Source organism: Cylas formicarius, unplaced genomic scaffold, assembly GCF_029955315.1.
Source record: "Cylas formicarius isolate icCylForm1 unplaced genomic scaffold, icCylForm1.1 PGA_scaffold_9__14_contigs__length_23061073, whole genome shotgun sequence".
In the NCBI taxonomy this organism is placed as follows: Eukaryota; Metazoa; Arthropoda; class Insecta; order Coleoptera; family Brentidae; genus Cylas; species Cylas formicarius.
The window spans coordinates 2,347,422-2,359,745 of NW_026844365.1; the positions used below are offsets into that span (position 1 = coordinate 2,347,422).

A 12,324-nucleotide genomic window follows, 5' to 3' on the forward strand; every position below is an offset into this window, starting at 1 on the left:
CAGATGACCTCGTACGTTTGACAACGTCGCTGGTCGTTCCGGCGCAAACATAACCTTCGCTGGTTACGTCAGCGCCGAAAATATTGCCCCCGTTTTTGAATAAATTTGCGCGGCGCGAGTTTCGCAACGCGTCAGCGATGGTGCAATAGCCGGCGCGATGTTTAAAATAACGCGCCTGAGGCCGGTCCTGCGTCCCCAGGTTAGCCCGTACTCCGAGTACGGGCTGTACAAGTCTTTGAGCGAGAGCGCGCCGGTAGAATGGTGCCAGAACCTGCTCGTGACTGTGCACGACGCGACGGGGCTCCCGTGGTGGGCGTCGATAATCGGCACCACCGTAATGTTGCGCACCTGTCTCACGTTACCGCTGGCGGTGTACCAGAACCGCGTCCTCGCGCGTTTGGAAAACGCGACCCTCGAAATGGGGCCGCTCGTCGACGAGCTGAAGAAAGAGACCGCGATCGCCACCAAGGTGTACCAATGGGACGAAAAAACCGCCCGGTACATGTTTAACCGATCCGTACGTTGCCGATACGCGTGACACCCCCGCAGCGCCATCTCTTGTACTTTCGTAGGTGAAAAAGCAGTGGACCAAGTTGATCGAACGCGATAACTGCCACCCGCTAAAAAGCACTCTGCTGGTATGGGTCCAGATTCCGATGTGGGTATCTCTGTCGGTGGGCCTCAGGAATTTGGTGTACATGCTGCCCTATGGCGATCCCCGTGCACAGGTAACTTTGCTCGAGCTGACGGTGGGCGGTTTCGGTTTTATACCCAACTTAACGGTCGCCGACCAGTCCTGGATCCTGCCCGTCACTTTGGGCCTGCTGAACTTGGCCATCGTCGAGCTGCAGCTATTGTCGAGAAAGAACGTGCCGAGCAAAGTGCAGACCGCCCTCAGTTACGTATTTCGCGGGATCAGCGTCCTAATGGTGCCCGTTGCGGCTGCAGTGCCATCCGTAAGTGCTTCTTTGGTATCAGGGTTCCAGGTAAACGTTTCCATTTTCCAGTGCCTCGTGCTGTTTTGGACCACGTCCAGCGCGTACGGTTTGGCACAGAATTTGCTCCTAATGTCGCCCAAGGTGAGGAGGTTGTGCCGCATACCCAAGACCTCGAGCGAGGCACAAAATCCCTACGACGACGCCCTCGACCGACTCAAAGCCAAATTAAAAATGTCCCAGTTGTCTAAATAAATCGTTTTTAGCTTCAATAAAACAATAATTTACGAAACAACGTGGTTTATTTACAAAAACGGTGACTCTTACATCCCTTACATAATACTGATAGCTGCGACGCAAGCGACGAGCTCGTCGGTGGCCCCCAAACCGCTAATACCTTAACAATAAAAAATCTTTGGGTCGCGTGGTATCTCGGATCCTTGTCCGCGTCTAATATCACAAAATTCACCCCTCAGTCTCCAGAACTCCACATCAGCTCCCGTCGCTTTTGACGGGATCGCGAGCCGGCACCCTGGAGAACCCCGCCAGGTCCCTGTCGGTCCAGTGGACGTACAAGTACGAGATTTCGAGCACCAGCATGACGAAATTTACCGCGCAGGTGGATATTTCGAGGTCGCGCAGGAACTGCTCGACCTCGTCGCACGTTAGGTCTTCGTAGTGGTAAACGTCGTTAAAGACGGCCGAGGTCGCGCCGCCAGGCGCGCACACGCACGTCTTGTTGAGCTTGTCGAACGACTCGCACGTCGAAGAGTACAAATACGTCACGTGGATCAACGCGAATGTTAAAACCAAAACTATCGAAGCGATAGAAATGACAGTGGTGGATACGCTAAGGAACTGCAAAAGAAAACGGGTTTTTGGTTAGTTGCGGACGAAGCCATTCTTCTTCTTGAAAAACCAACTGCCTTTGGTCACATTTACCTTGACGTAATGGTAGGTCCAGCTGAGCCGTCTGCCGGGGTACGGACGCGGGCAGCAACCGAGGAATAAACACCCGACGATTCCAGAGCACAGCGCCTGGAAACAAAACCGGTTAGTTTTGGTTGTGTTCGGTTGGTTTTGGCATTCGCTCACGGGGACGGCGCTCCAGTAGGGATAGTCGGCCGCGCTCATCGTCGGCGTCCAGAGCACGAGCCACACGGAAATTAGGCACATGGCCACCGCGAGCAGGATAGTCATCACCTTCATCGACTTGACAATTTTGTAGTGGCGTATGACGAAAGGCAAATAATGCCGAGGCGTTTTTCCGTTGCGATTCATCACAATCATTCGGCTGTGACGTAGACTGTTGCGAGTCGGGGTGTGTTTGTCGCCGAGGGCCCTCGCGGTGATGTTTTGCGGCACCGTCGTCACCAGCGCGTGCGCCAGCGACGGGCTCTCGAGTATCGCCGCGCTGTTGCGCGCGCAGCCGTTTTCATCGCGACCGTCGTCCGTCGCGGCGGCGATGCCCTCGGATTTCTCGTTTCGGTTGTTGTTGTCCATGGTGGCTGACATCCGCTTCGCTTTCCGCCTCACGGCCTACCCTAAACTAACCAAAACGCAAACCGACGTTAAGGGAGCGCACAAGGCGAGTGACGGTTTTCAAACGAACTGTGCTACTGTCGCGAGATCGCTTCCATGGTCTGTGCTCGGGACCTTCGACTGTTTTTCAACGACCAAGAGATTTTTCCGTTATTAAATGTAGCAGCAATTAAATTGCCGGTCCGTTGATCACGTTTTTGCTTTTTTTTGCTCTCGATTCGATTTGCGACAAACATTTTTTTTGTACTTCGCGCCTACGACGAGAATTTTAAACCTTGCCGTCAGGTAAATCGATTATTTACGGCCGAATGTCGACGGTAAGTAACGTTTTTCGAGAACCGCTTTTTTTTTTGCGACAGTTTTTCCCACCGACTTCACGGTGTCAAGGCCGTTAACCGACACAATAAAAGAACAAACTCGTTACCCGGCAAGGTTTTGCGTTGCGGGGCCGATTTTAGGGCGAAAATCGGACTTCCGTCCGGGAAACGTGCCCACGCACTCACCTGTTGAAGGGAAACGCGGTCACGTGACGGCGGAATTTCCTCCGATTTCCACGCAAACACTCGTAATCCGCGTCGTTCACTTTCCCCGAGCGACGCGACATCCGTTACGCGCGCCCGTCGCTTCTTACCTGAACGCACTACACCTGTCCGACCACCACCTACTGTGACGACTAATGCTACACGGCGGCCCAAAAGCACGTATACGCCCGACGCTGTCCGCAACTGATTTTTCGGCCGCTCGAAAATCTCTAGCGGCGACGGCGCTAAATATGGAATCCCGATTCCGTTTTTGGGCTTCAATTTCGTCGTTTTTACAGTTACCGGCGCAGCGGTCGACGTGATCGGCCAGCGCAAAACCGGAAAGTGCTTTGTTATTGTTCTGCTTGGGCGACAGAAGCGGTCAAGGAACGAGGTTGAGCGCTTTTCGGTGACCACATAACGACGATCCAGATCTTCGAACTTGCCGACAACAGTCGCCATCGACCTTTTTTGGGGAAATACTAAAATATCCACAGAAAACCTTAGAGTTGCCGGTTTGATTTGTGCACGCCTCGCGCTCCCTACCGAGCGGTAGATGAACTTTCACGTCGCGATCCGAATCGTATTTTTGCTGTTTTTCTCCGATTCGAGTCGTATATTTATTTTTGGTTTTTCTTCCGATAGATAGCGCGACCAGCGCGAGTCGCTTGTCGATTTTATAATCTTTGGAAATAATGCGTTACCACTCGTGGTACTGCGGGGAAACATATATTATTCTAACCTATTGTTGTAAGATCGTTGACCCGGATAACTAACGTCAACAAAGGGCGCCCTATGGGTGGTAGAAATTCTTTCAATTAGCTTTCGTTCGTCCGCGTTGCCGCACTTTTACACGAGAGCACGATGAAGATTGTTACGTGCGTCGCTCCGGTGAACATTGCCGTTATAAAATATTGTAAGGCGCGTGCCGCGTTGCGACCCGATTAACTTTCGTCGATTTTTCAGGGGGCAAAAGCAACGACGAACTCATAATCCCGCTCAACGATTCCATTAGCGCCAGCTTGTCGACGGACGTCGTGAGAGCAGATCCGACGGTTCAAGGTTCGTTTCTATTGTCGTTATTTTTAGATGTGCGCCAAAACGACGATAATGGCGAGCCCGTTGTTGAACGAGAGCGCGTTTTGGCTCAACGGGGCGAAACAGGACATGAACTCGCCACGGCTCGCGCGGTGCTTAAAAAAAGGTAAGACCCCGTTTGGGAAATGGCTCTGGTTACCCCCCCCCGTCTAGTTAGAGAACGCGCCGACCCGTCTTTGCCCGAGGCCTCCTGGAATGTGGTCATTTGTTCGGAAAACAATTTCCCGACCGCCGCGGGCCTCGCGTCCTCTGCCGCGGGTTTTGCTTGTCTCGTCTATGCTTTGGCAGTCCTTTACGGCGTCGAGGGCGAAATTTCGGACGTCGCGAGGCAGGGATCCGGTAGCGCTTGCAGGAGCATGTACGGCGGATGGGTGCGCTGGCATTGCCAGGGCGATTCGATCGCCAGACAGTTAAAGGGGCCCGCGCACTGGCCCGAGATGCGAGTTTTGATCCTGGTCGTGAACGACGCCACCAAAAAACACAGCTCCACGTTGGGGATGAAGAGGAGCGTGGACACGTCCAGCCTCATCGGGTACAGGGCGGAAAAGGTCGTCCCGGACCGTATTAGGGACATGGAGGGGGCGATTTTCGCCAAGGACTTCGAGACGTTCGCCGAACTGACGATGAGGGATTCGAACCAGTTCCACGCGATCTGCTTGGACACGTACCCCCCCTGCGTGTACATGAACGACACTTCCCACGCTATAGTCGACCTGGTGCACCGTTACAACGAGTTTAGAGGCAGGAACGCGGCCTGCTACACGTTCGACGCGGGCCCCAACGCCTGCGTGTTCCTGCTCGAGCAGGAAGTCTCTAGTTTCGCCGGCGCAGTCGACTACGCGTTCCCGAGAGTCGGCGACGGTGCCGACTACTACAAAGGGCTCGGATTCGAGCGAGTGCCAATCGAAGGGGGCCTCGCAGAAACGTTGACGCCCGCGGAGCAAGGAAAATTAAAGTACATGATACACACCGAGGTCGGGGAGGGCCCGAGGGTGCTGGAAAATTCCGACGATCATCTGCTGACGGTCGACGGCCTACCGAAGGCTCTGGGACTGGTGCCCGCTTGAGCGGTTTTATACGTTTTTTCAATAAATTTATGGAAGGGGCTGCGATTTTATTAACTCAGACCCGTTCAGACTACTCCTTGCGCGACAAAAAAGGCAGGTACCATACTAAAACCTTCTATTTACGCTTTAAATTAACATAAGGTACAGTTTCGCCTTTACATCCTCGCTTAACGTCCTAGCCCTAATATTCGGTCTCCTCTGAAAAAGAAAAACGAAAAGCTCAATTAAAAGAAAGAACAGTAATATTGACCCCCCCCCCGTATTAGTCACTCAAACGCAAAAAAAAAACAAACGCCATTAACGATATTATCAAAGTTCACGCCGGACTTACGAAAAACTTATTCTTGAGCGTCTGGAAATATCAATTCGCGCATTAGCTGGGCTCAAATGTTGTAACACACTACAGAAATATTACTTACTTATCGGCTTGCCGTTCTCCCATTTCGTCACTTTGATTGCGGTCGCGTCGCGTTTCTGCGCCTCCACCCTCAGGTCCGATTTCAGGGCCTGCCTGAGCAGTTTGGCGGCGATGTTCGAGTAGTTGATGTAACTGAAATGCCCGCGGTTACGTAACCTTAACCTCGAAACTACCCCCTCGCCCCCAGCTCCCGAACGCTCCACTTACTTTAAACCGGCTTGCCTCCAGCCGCTCATTTTCCCTTAGTCGTGAGTAATTGTCTCGTGAGAAATGGCGAAAAGCAACAGCGACGTCCCAAAACCACGATCACAGAGTAACGAGATTAGCGCGAGCCCGATCACAGACGGTAAACTTTCGGGCGCCATCTGGTCGCTGCCTTATAAAACTCGATTTCAGAGCGGCCGCAAAAGATGGCGGGTCGCGCTTACGATAAAATTTATTTTCATCGTAATTTAAAAGCGGGGCTCAAATAAGACGGTTTACGACCATAGCCTTTATTGATATTCGGGATTTGTTTACTGTACCGAACGGATTTTCGCGGCAAATATTGATGCCGCTGCAATATGCGTGATAAGAGAGCCCGCGGCGCTTTAATTGGAATTGAATTTGCTCGCGTTTGATAACGTCCGCATTTCTGTTTGTTCGGATTTTTTCCCGGAAGTCTCTCAAGGATCCGCGAGCGCTCGCGTTGCATACCGTGGGTATGCAACGCGAAATACACGGGTCGGATTTCCTCAAAAACGATAATTTCATTATCGCGGCGATAAAAACAGCGGTCAAAAAAAATTGTTTCGCCGAGATTTCGAGCAGAGATAATAACGACTTAATTAATCGTCAGGAGTGCTCGAAAGTCGTTTTTTTTTTGTTTGCCTTGTTTATTAGCGGTCTCGTTATAACGGGGGAGTAAACAGCGGGTTTGATAATTCGGTGCGTACCGAGCGGCACCGCAATCGCGAGTGTCGCGGCGACCGTTACGTATCCAGCCAGCCACGGACTCGCGCGAGACATGAAATTCGCTGAGCACCTGAGCGCGCACATCACCCCGGAATGGCGCAAACAGTACATCAATTACGAAGTAAGTCTCTCGTTTTTCGTTCGTCTTGCGGATTGCGGGAAACGCGTTTCCCGTCGCCGTCCTTTCACCGCTGCCCATTTTTTCGTCTGTGGTATGACGCGTAAAGGTTAAGTCGAGAGAAAAAAAAAACAATCGGCGACCACATGACCGGAACTCGGGTCGCGTTGGCCGCGAGCTCTCGTTTGTTTTTTAAAATGTCGACGAAACCCGCAGGAAATGAAGGCGATGCTGTACGCGGCGGTGGAGGAAGCGCCTTCCGCGGAAACCGTCGACGCGGAAGACGTCCAGAAGCACTTCGCCAACTTTGACGAGCACTTTTTCCTCTACTGCGACGGCGAGCTGAAGAAGATCAACACGTTCTACGCGGAAAAGATGGCGGAGGCGAACAGAAAGTTCGCGACGCTGAAGACCGAGCTCAAAGACACCACCGACCACGAGAGGCTCGGCAAGAGGCGCGAGCGGCGCCAGGTCGCGGTCCGCAAGCGGCAGGACCTGAAGCTCGCGTTCAGCGAGTTCTACCTCAGCCTGATCCTGCTGCAAAACTATCAGACGCTCAACAACACCGGCTTCCGCAAGATCCTCAAGAAGCACGACAAGTTGCTAAACACGGACGTGGGTATGAAGTGGCGCGAGGAGCAAGTGGAGACCTCCCACTTCACCACCAACAAGGACATCGACAATCTCATAGCGGAGACCGAGAGCCTAGTGACGAACGAGCTCGAGGGCGGCGACCGCCAGAAGGCGATGAAGAGGCTGCGCGTGCCGCCGCTCGGCGAGCAGCAGTCCCCGTGGACGACGTTCAAAGTGGGCCTGTTCTCGGGCTCGTTCATTGTGCTGTCGATCGCGGTCGTACTCACGGCGATTTTCGCGGAGCCGACGAGCGATAACCTCAAAATCGGGTTCCGGATGTACAGGGCGCCGCTGCTCGTCATCGAGTTCCTCTTCCTGCTCGGCGTGAACGTGTACGGATGGCGCTCGTCGGGCGTGAACCACGTGCTCATATTCGAGCTCGACCCCCGCAACCACCTCTCCGAGCAGCACCTCATGGAGATGGCCGCCATTCTGGGCGTCGTGTGGTCCATGAGCCTTCTCAGTTTCATGTACAGCAGCAGCCTGAGCGTGCCGCAGTACGTCAACCCGCTGGGCCTGGTTTTGATCATGTTCGCGTTCGTCGTGAACCCCTTGAAGATGTTCCGGTACGAGGCGCGGTTCTGGTTCCTCAGGCTGTGCGGCCGCATGATCTCCGCGCCCTTCTTCCACGTCGGCTTCGCCGACTTCTGGCTCGCCGACCAGCTCAACAGCCTCGTCGGCGGCCTCCTCGACGTTCAGTTCCTCACGTGCTTCTACTTCACCAACGGCAACTGGGTGCACGCCGGAGGTGACTGAAACGCGTTTTAGAACAATGATAGCCCCTTAAGGAACCGACACACATCATATACGCTCAATTTTTATTAATAATAAAAAGGGCTCAACTAACATTTCAGACTGGATCTTACTTTGCTTACTCTTCTTCAAATTATAATATGCGAGTTCTTCATTTTACGTCTTCTCAAGAATGTGAAGTGCTAGCGGCTCTTAAGCAAACAAAAAATAAGGTGATGTCGGGACCTGATTGCATTCCGGCTTTTGTTTTGAAGGGCAGTGCGAACGTCCTTGTTCTACCACTTACAGTCCTACTGAATAGGTGCCTTATATATCTGCAAGTTATGCAGACCTATTTACAAAAAAGGTGACAATTTAGATATTAGTAATTTTCCTTCCATCTCATAACTTTGCAATTTTGCTAAGGTTCTAAGGATCTAAAGTTGTTCTGCAAAATTGACAGCATTCAGGGCTGCCAAAACCTGTCATTGAATGGGGGTATTGAAAACTGGTGTGTCCATAATGAATTGTCGTGAAATCCCATCAAAAAAGTAATATTATCGGATATGATTAACAAATCAATGACATCGTACTTCAGCGTCCGGGCACTCTTGCTGATATAGGTGTCACTTTTGACCCTAAACTTTTTTTCATTCCACATATTGACTCGAGACTTTTTAAAATTTTCTCCTTTCCACAGAACGGGCGATCTGTGTTACTCGCCAAGTTTCCAGCTTGATATATTTTCTTCTGTATGTGACGTTAAAACATGTTTTTTAAGGAATGGCATATAATTATTTTTGTTTTATTTTACGTTGTATTAGCATTTTTTTCTTTTTTTTTTATTTGTCACTTATGTCCCTGAGGGGTTTATCATGTTGAACAGGGTATCTAAATAAATAAATACGAAACTGAGAAGAAAAATACCGACTATAGGCAATACGCCGCTAGCTTTACGATTTTCCAAAGTAGGTCGCCCAGTTCATTGCAATGCATTTTATCTGCACAGTATACTCTCTCCAATGAGACAGTGTAAGTTCTGTGGCAACGTGTGTTACTAAATGTCACTCCCAGATCTTTGATAGAACGGACTCTTTCGCACAACGTGAATTACCTCTCTCTCTGTCGCAGATACGTCTCAGTGCATGGAGAACAACTTCGTGGTGCGGCCGATCGTCAACTGCATCCCGGCATGGATCCGGTTCGCTCAGTGCCTGAGGCGGTACTACGACACCCGCGAGGCGTTCCCCCACCTGGTTAACGCCGGCAAGTACTCGACTACGTTCTTCGTGGTCGCGTTGGGCACCCTCAAGTCCTACTACAAACGTAGGTGTCCCCGCCCACCGCCGGTCACGCCCCCTCGCGCTCACTACCGTCTGCGTTTCAGCTCACTACGAGTCGTCGCTGGACAACCCGTATTTTGTGCTGTGGATCGTCGCTCAGGTGGTGAGCTCCACGTATACCTACATCTGGGACATCAAGATGGATTGGGGCCTTCTCGACAAGAACGCCGGCGAGAACCGCTTCCTCAGGGAGGAGATCGTTTACTCGTCAACGGTGAGGCTCGCAAAAAAAGCGTTCTATATCAATTGTGACTAATGCAATAGTATTATTCTAATAAGGGCCCGTGAAGGTGGCTCCAGAAATGCAAGAAATTGTTTTTTACAAAAAAAAGTGCCTCTCAGCTCGAAAACTAACGTAGAGATTGACGATGAAAGCCACCGATGTTGCTTTAAATGAGCAGAGAGAATTAAGAAATTTTGTGAACCGCTGTGTGGGTACATTTATCCTACTTTCATGGTGCTTTTACTTCTTTTGGAGCTGTGGGTGGTATAGATTCTGGGTTTGGGTCTGCAAATTACACAATCTGGACCACTCTGTATTTAGTCGATCGTATCCATGGTATCAATCAAAAATGGGGGGTCTGGGGGGTCGGGATGTATTTGCAAAAGGTTAAAAACCACGTTTGCATGGATCTAAAAAAAGATCATTTCTCCATTCGCAAAAAAAATAAAAATGGGGTTTCTTTTTCAATGAAAATTTACCACAACTAGCAGACTGCGATTCAGAAGTCAATTTGTTTTACACCAAAAGCCAGCTAAGACTTTTGTATTTAAGTTCTACATTTAAACCATTAAAGTTGGGCACGAACAAGCGTCTAGAAGTATTTTTAAAAATTTTTGAAATTTTTGTGAGTATTTTGGTTTTCAGAAAAAAATTATATTCGCCAAAACTGTTATTCCAATCGGAAAAATGCTTTAACCGGCAAACGCGGAAGATCCAGTACTATAACTTTTATTTCAAGCGTTTTTTTGATTATATACAGGGTTTTTCAGTTATGGAGAAAAATCTAAAAGACCCTGAAAAAACTGTCCGTTATCGTGAGCAACAATATTTGTATTTATGGTTTTCCTCTATCGCATCCTCTGTTCGAGATATCTGAAAAAAAAATTTCACCCTCAATCTAGACGCGATGACGTCATTTACTGCTACGACGACTGCAAAAAAAACTACTATTTTCTCGAAAACTACTTACTCTTTTGAAAAAAATCATATACGTAGGAAACGTGGGAGACCCAGGGCTATAACCTCTATTTCGTCCATTGTTTGAATTATATACAGGGTGTGTCCTCAAAGGGCAAGAAATCTAAAATGTCCTAAAAATTTCCGTTTTTGCGGGTAAATTATTGGCGATAAATGAATAACTTTTAGAGAAGGGTTAATTTGATTTGAACAGTATCGTAAACTTGGTCGAACAGCTTTCGTCTATCACACAGGGTGCGTGAGATATTTGAAAAAATATTATTTTAAATCACAATTACCAGTAAAGATTTTAATATTTACTAAAGGTTGCCGCAACTTTGAAGTTTGACAAGGTGTGAAAGACACTTTATACAGGGTGCCCGTACATTAACATTAGATCGATTTTGCGAAAATTCCATAGGAGCGCGATAGAAAAAGAACGCGTCCCTTTACCACATGAAATCGCGAAGTTCTTTCCTTTTAACTTGCCCCGCCCACTGACGATTTTTCGAAAGCAATCTTGTTTCTTACGTCGAATTTTTCGAAAGTATACGTGTTAGTTTCATCTCCACATGGTCCACACTCACTTCTTTGACCCTTCTTGAATGGTTATTTCTCTCATAACTTAGTTCTTCTACTACTTCGCGATCGTCGAGGACCTGGTGCTCCGGTTCACGTGGACCGCGAACGTCTACCTCACGGAGTGCAACTACGTCAGCGGCGACGTGCTGACGTCGATCTTGACGCCGCTCGAGGTGTTCCGGCGCTTCGTGTGGAACTTTTTCCGGCTCGAGAACGAGCACCTCAACAATTGCGGCAAGTTCCGCGCGGTGCGCGACATCTCCGTCGCGCCTATCGACTCCTCGGACCAGATCCAGATCCTGAGGATGATGGACGACGAGGACGGCGCGGTGAACCGCGGCCGCAAGAAGACCGGCAAGAGGAAGGAGGACAAGACGCCGCTGTTGCCGGAGGCGACCATCGTCAACATCAAGTCCATCCCCTTCTCCACCATCCAGGGCTGAGGACGCACAAGGAGGGGGGGCCGGGTGTACAGTATATTATATTTTATTATTTTTTTCTAAACTAAGCAATAAAGGGTATCGCGAGTGCGTTTTTTTTTGTTTCTTTTCAGCTGGGTCATTTGAACTACTCGCGCAAATCGTTTTTAATTTTATTTTTTTATCGTTATTATTTATTGTCAATATCAAGGCCATCCCCTTCTCCACCGTCCAGGGCTGAGGACGCGGGGCCGGGTGTACAGTATATTATATTTTATTATTTTTGTTCTAAGGTAAACGCAATAAAGGGTATCGCGAGTGCGACGATTTTTTTTTGTTTTTTTTTGCCGGATCATTTGAACTACTCGCACAAATCGTTCTTAAATATATTTTTTATCGTCAATATCAAGTCCATTCCCTTCTCCACCGTCCAGAGCTGAGGAAGCGGGGCCGGGTGTACAGTATTTTATATTTTATTTTATTTTTTTCTCAGCTAAACGCGTTAAAGGGTATCGCGAGTACGACGTTTTTTTTTGTTTTTTCTCGGGTCATTTGAACTACTCGCGCAAAATCCCTTTGAGAATGTTTCCAGTAAACCTACCATTATCAAATTCAAATTTTCATTCTTCCAGTTCATAATATAAATAATTTTTTTATTGCAGTAATCACGTTATTAACAAATACATAGTTAATTCAAATCACTTCCTTTAATTTACTGTTAAAATAATAATATTTATCGCCAATAATTGCTTTTACATAAAAATATCTAGGTCGGTCCTAAA

The 12,324-nt window shown here is 49.0% G+C and overlaps 5 protein-coding genes across 10 annotated transcripts; 3 read left to right on the forward strand and 2 right to left on the reverse strand.

Moving 5' to 3' along the window:
* Positions 1–25: 25 nt before the first annotated feature.
* LOC132707850 (cytochrome c oxidase assembly protein COX18, mitochondrial) lies at positions 26–1,224 on the forward strand. Its single transcript, XM_060679817.1, has 3 exons — positions 26–517; positions 573–956; positions 1,008–1,224. The coding sequence occupies exons 1-3, from the start codon at positions 158–160 to the stop codon at positions 1,188–1,190; spliced, it is 927 nt and encodes a 308-aa protein (XP_060535800.1). The 5' UTR covers positions 26–157; the 3' UTR covers positions 1,191–1,224.
* Positions 1,225–1,227: 3 nt separating this feature from the next.
* LOC132707851 (uncharacterized) lies at positions 1,228–3,133 on the reverse strand. Of its 2 annotated transcripts, none has more exons than XM_060679818.1 (4): positions 2,981–3,133; positions 2,031–2,484; positions 1,878–1,973; positions 1,228–1,793 (listed from the first exon to the last, which is right to left on the reverse strand). In XM_060679818.1, exons 2-4 carry the CDS (start codon positions 2,448–2,450, stop codon positions 1,428–1,430), a joined length of 882 nt encoding a protein of 293 aa, XP_060535801.1. In that variant the 5' UTR covers positions 2,451–2,484; positions 2,981–3,133; the 3' UTR covers positions 1,228–1,427. The 2 variants fall into 2 exon arrangements, with proteins under 2 accessions (XP_060535801.1, XP_060535802.1); XM_060679819.1 differs by having other exon boundaries at positions 2,031–2,479; positions 2,981–3,109.
* A 591-nt stretch (positions 3,134–3,724) lies between these two features.
* LOC132707849 (diphosphomevalonate decarboxylase) lies at positions 3,725–5,244 on the forward strand. Of its 3 annotated transcripts, none has more exons than XM_060679816.1 (4): positions 3,725–3,914; positions 3,965–4,032; positions 4,088–4,202; positions 4,250–5,236. In XM_060679816.1, the coding sequence occupies exons 1-4, from the start codon at positions 3,863–3,865 to the stop codon at positions 5,161–5,163; spliced, it is 1,149 nt and encodes a 382-aa protein (XP_060535799.1). In that variant the 5' UTR covers positions 3,725–3,862; the 3' UTR covers positions 5,164–5,236. The 3 variants fall into 3 exon arrangements, with proteins under 3 accessions (XP_060535799.1, XP_060535798.1, XP_060535796.1); XM_060679815.1 differs by having other exon boundaries at positions 3,965–4,035; positions 4,250–5,235; XM_060679813.1 differs by having other exon boundaries at positions 3,965–4,202; positions 4,254–5,244.
* A 20-nt stretch (positions 5,245–5,264) lies between these two features.
* Positions 5,265–5,932, reverse strand: LOC132707853 (protein stunted). 3 transcript variants are annotated; one of them, XM_060679822.1, is made up of 4 exons: positions 5,789–5,932; positions 5,583–5,713; positions 5,495–5,515; positions 5,265–5,361 (listed from the first exon to the last, which is right to left on the reverse strand). In XM_060679822.1, exons 1-3 carry the CDS (start codon positions 5,815–5,817, stop codon positions 5,502–5,504), a joined length of 174 nt encoding a protein of 57 aa, XP_060535805.1. In that variant the 5' UTR covers positions 5,818–5,932; the 3' UTR covers positions 5,265–5,361; positions 5,495–5,501. The 3 variants fall into 3 exon arrangements, with proteins under 3 accessions (XP_060535805.1, XP_060535804.1, XP_060535807.1); XM_060679821.1 differs by lacking the exon at positions 5,495–5,515; XM_060679824.1 differs by lacking the exons at positions 5,265–5,361; positions 5,495–5,515 and having other exon boundaries at positions 5,575–5,713.
* Positions 5,933–6,382: 450 nt separating this feature from the next.
* LOC132707556 (solute carrier family 53 member 1-like) lies at positions 6,383–11,653 on the forward strand. The gene is made up of 5 exons (XM_060679455.1): positions 6,383–6,656; positions 6,870–8,034; positions 9,150–9,344; positions 9,406–9,575; positions 11,171–11,653. The coding sequence occupies exons 1-5, from the start codon at positions 6,588–6,590 to the stop codon at positions 11,564–11,566; spliced, it is 1,995 nt and encodes a 664-aa protein (XP_060535438.1). The 5' UTR covers positions 6,383–6,587; the 3' UTR covers positions 11,567–11,653.
* Positions 11,654–12,324: the final 671 nt, after the last annotated feature.

Bases quoted from the DNA above. Each gene is read 5' to 3' on its own strand.
- LOC132707850 (XM_060679817.1), top strand. From the start codon at position 158: ATGTTTAAAATAACGCGCCTGAGGCCGGTCCTGCGTCCCCAGGTTAGC. The intron at 518-572 runs GTACGTTGCCGA...GTACTTTCGTAG, and splicing joins GGTACATGTTTAACCGATCC to GTGAAAAAGCAGTGGACCAA. The intron at 957-1,007 runs GTAAGTGCTTCT...TCCATTTTCCAG, and splicing joins TTGCGGCTGCAGTGCCATCC to TGCCTCGTGCTGTTTTGGAC.
- LOC132707851 (XM_060679818.1), bottom strand. From the start codon at position 2,450: ATGTCAGCCACCATGGACAACAACAACCGAAACGAGAAATCCGAGGGC. The intron at 1,974-2,030 runs GTGAGCGAATGC...TTTTGTTTCCAG, and splicing joins CCTACTGGAGCGCCGTCCCC to GCGCTGTGCTCTGGAATCGT. The intron at 1,794-1,877 runs GTAAATGTGACC...TTTCTTTTGCAG, and splicing joins GGACCTACCATTACGTCAAG to TTCCTTAGCGTATCCACCAC.
- LOC132707849 (XM_060679813.1), top strand. From the start codon at position 3,863: ATGAAGATTGTTACGTGCGTCGCTCCGGTGAACATTGCCGTTATAAAA. The intron at 3,915-3,964 runs GTAAGGCGCGTG...TCGATTTTTCAG, and splicing joins CATTGCCGTTATAAAATATT to GGGGCAAAAGCAACGACGAA. The intron at 4,203-4,253 runs GTAAGACCCCGT...CCGTCTAGTTAG, and splicing joins CGCGCGGTGCTTAAAAAAAG to AGAACGCGCCGACCCGTCTT.
- LOC132707853 (XM_060679821.1), bottom strand. From the start codon at position 5,817: ATGAGCGGCTGGAGGCAAGCCGGTTTAAA. The intron at 5,714-5,788 runs GTAAGTGGAGCG...CGGGCATTTCAG, and splicing joins TGGAGGCAAGCCGGTTTAAA to TTACATCAACTACTCGAACA.
- LOC132707556 (XM_060679455.1), top strand. From the start codon at position 6,588: ATGAAATTCGCTGAGCACCTGAGCGCGCACATCACCCCGGAATGGCGC. The intron at 8,035-9,149 runs GTGACTGAAACG...TCTCTGTCGCAG, and splicing joins CAACTGGGTGCACGCCGGAG to ATACGTCTCAGTGCATGGAG. The intron at 9,345-9,405 runs GTAGGTGTCCCC...TCTGCGTTTCAG, and splicing joins CCTCAAGTCCTACTACAAAC to CTCACTACGAGTCGTCGCTG.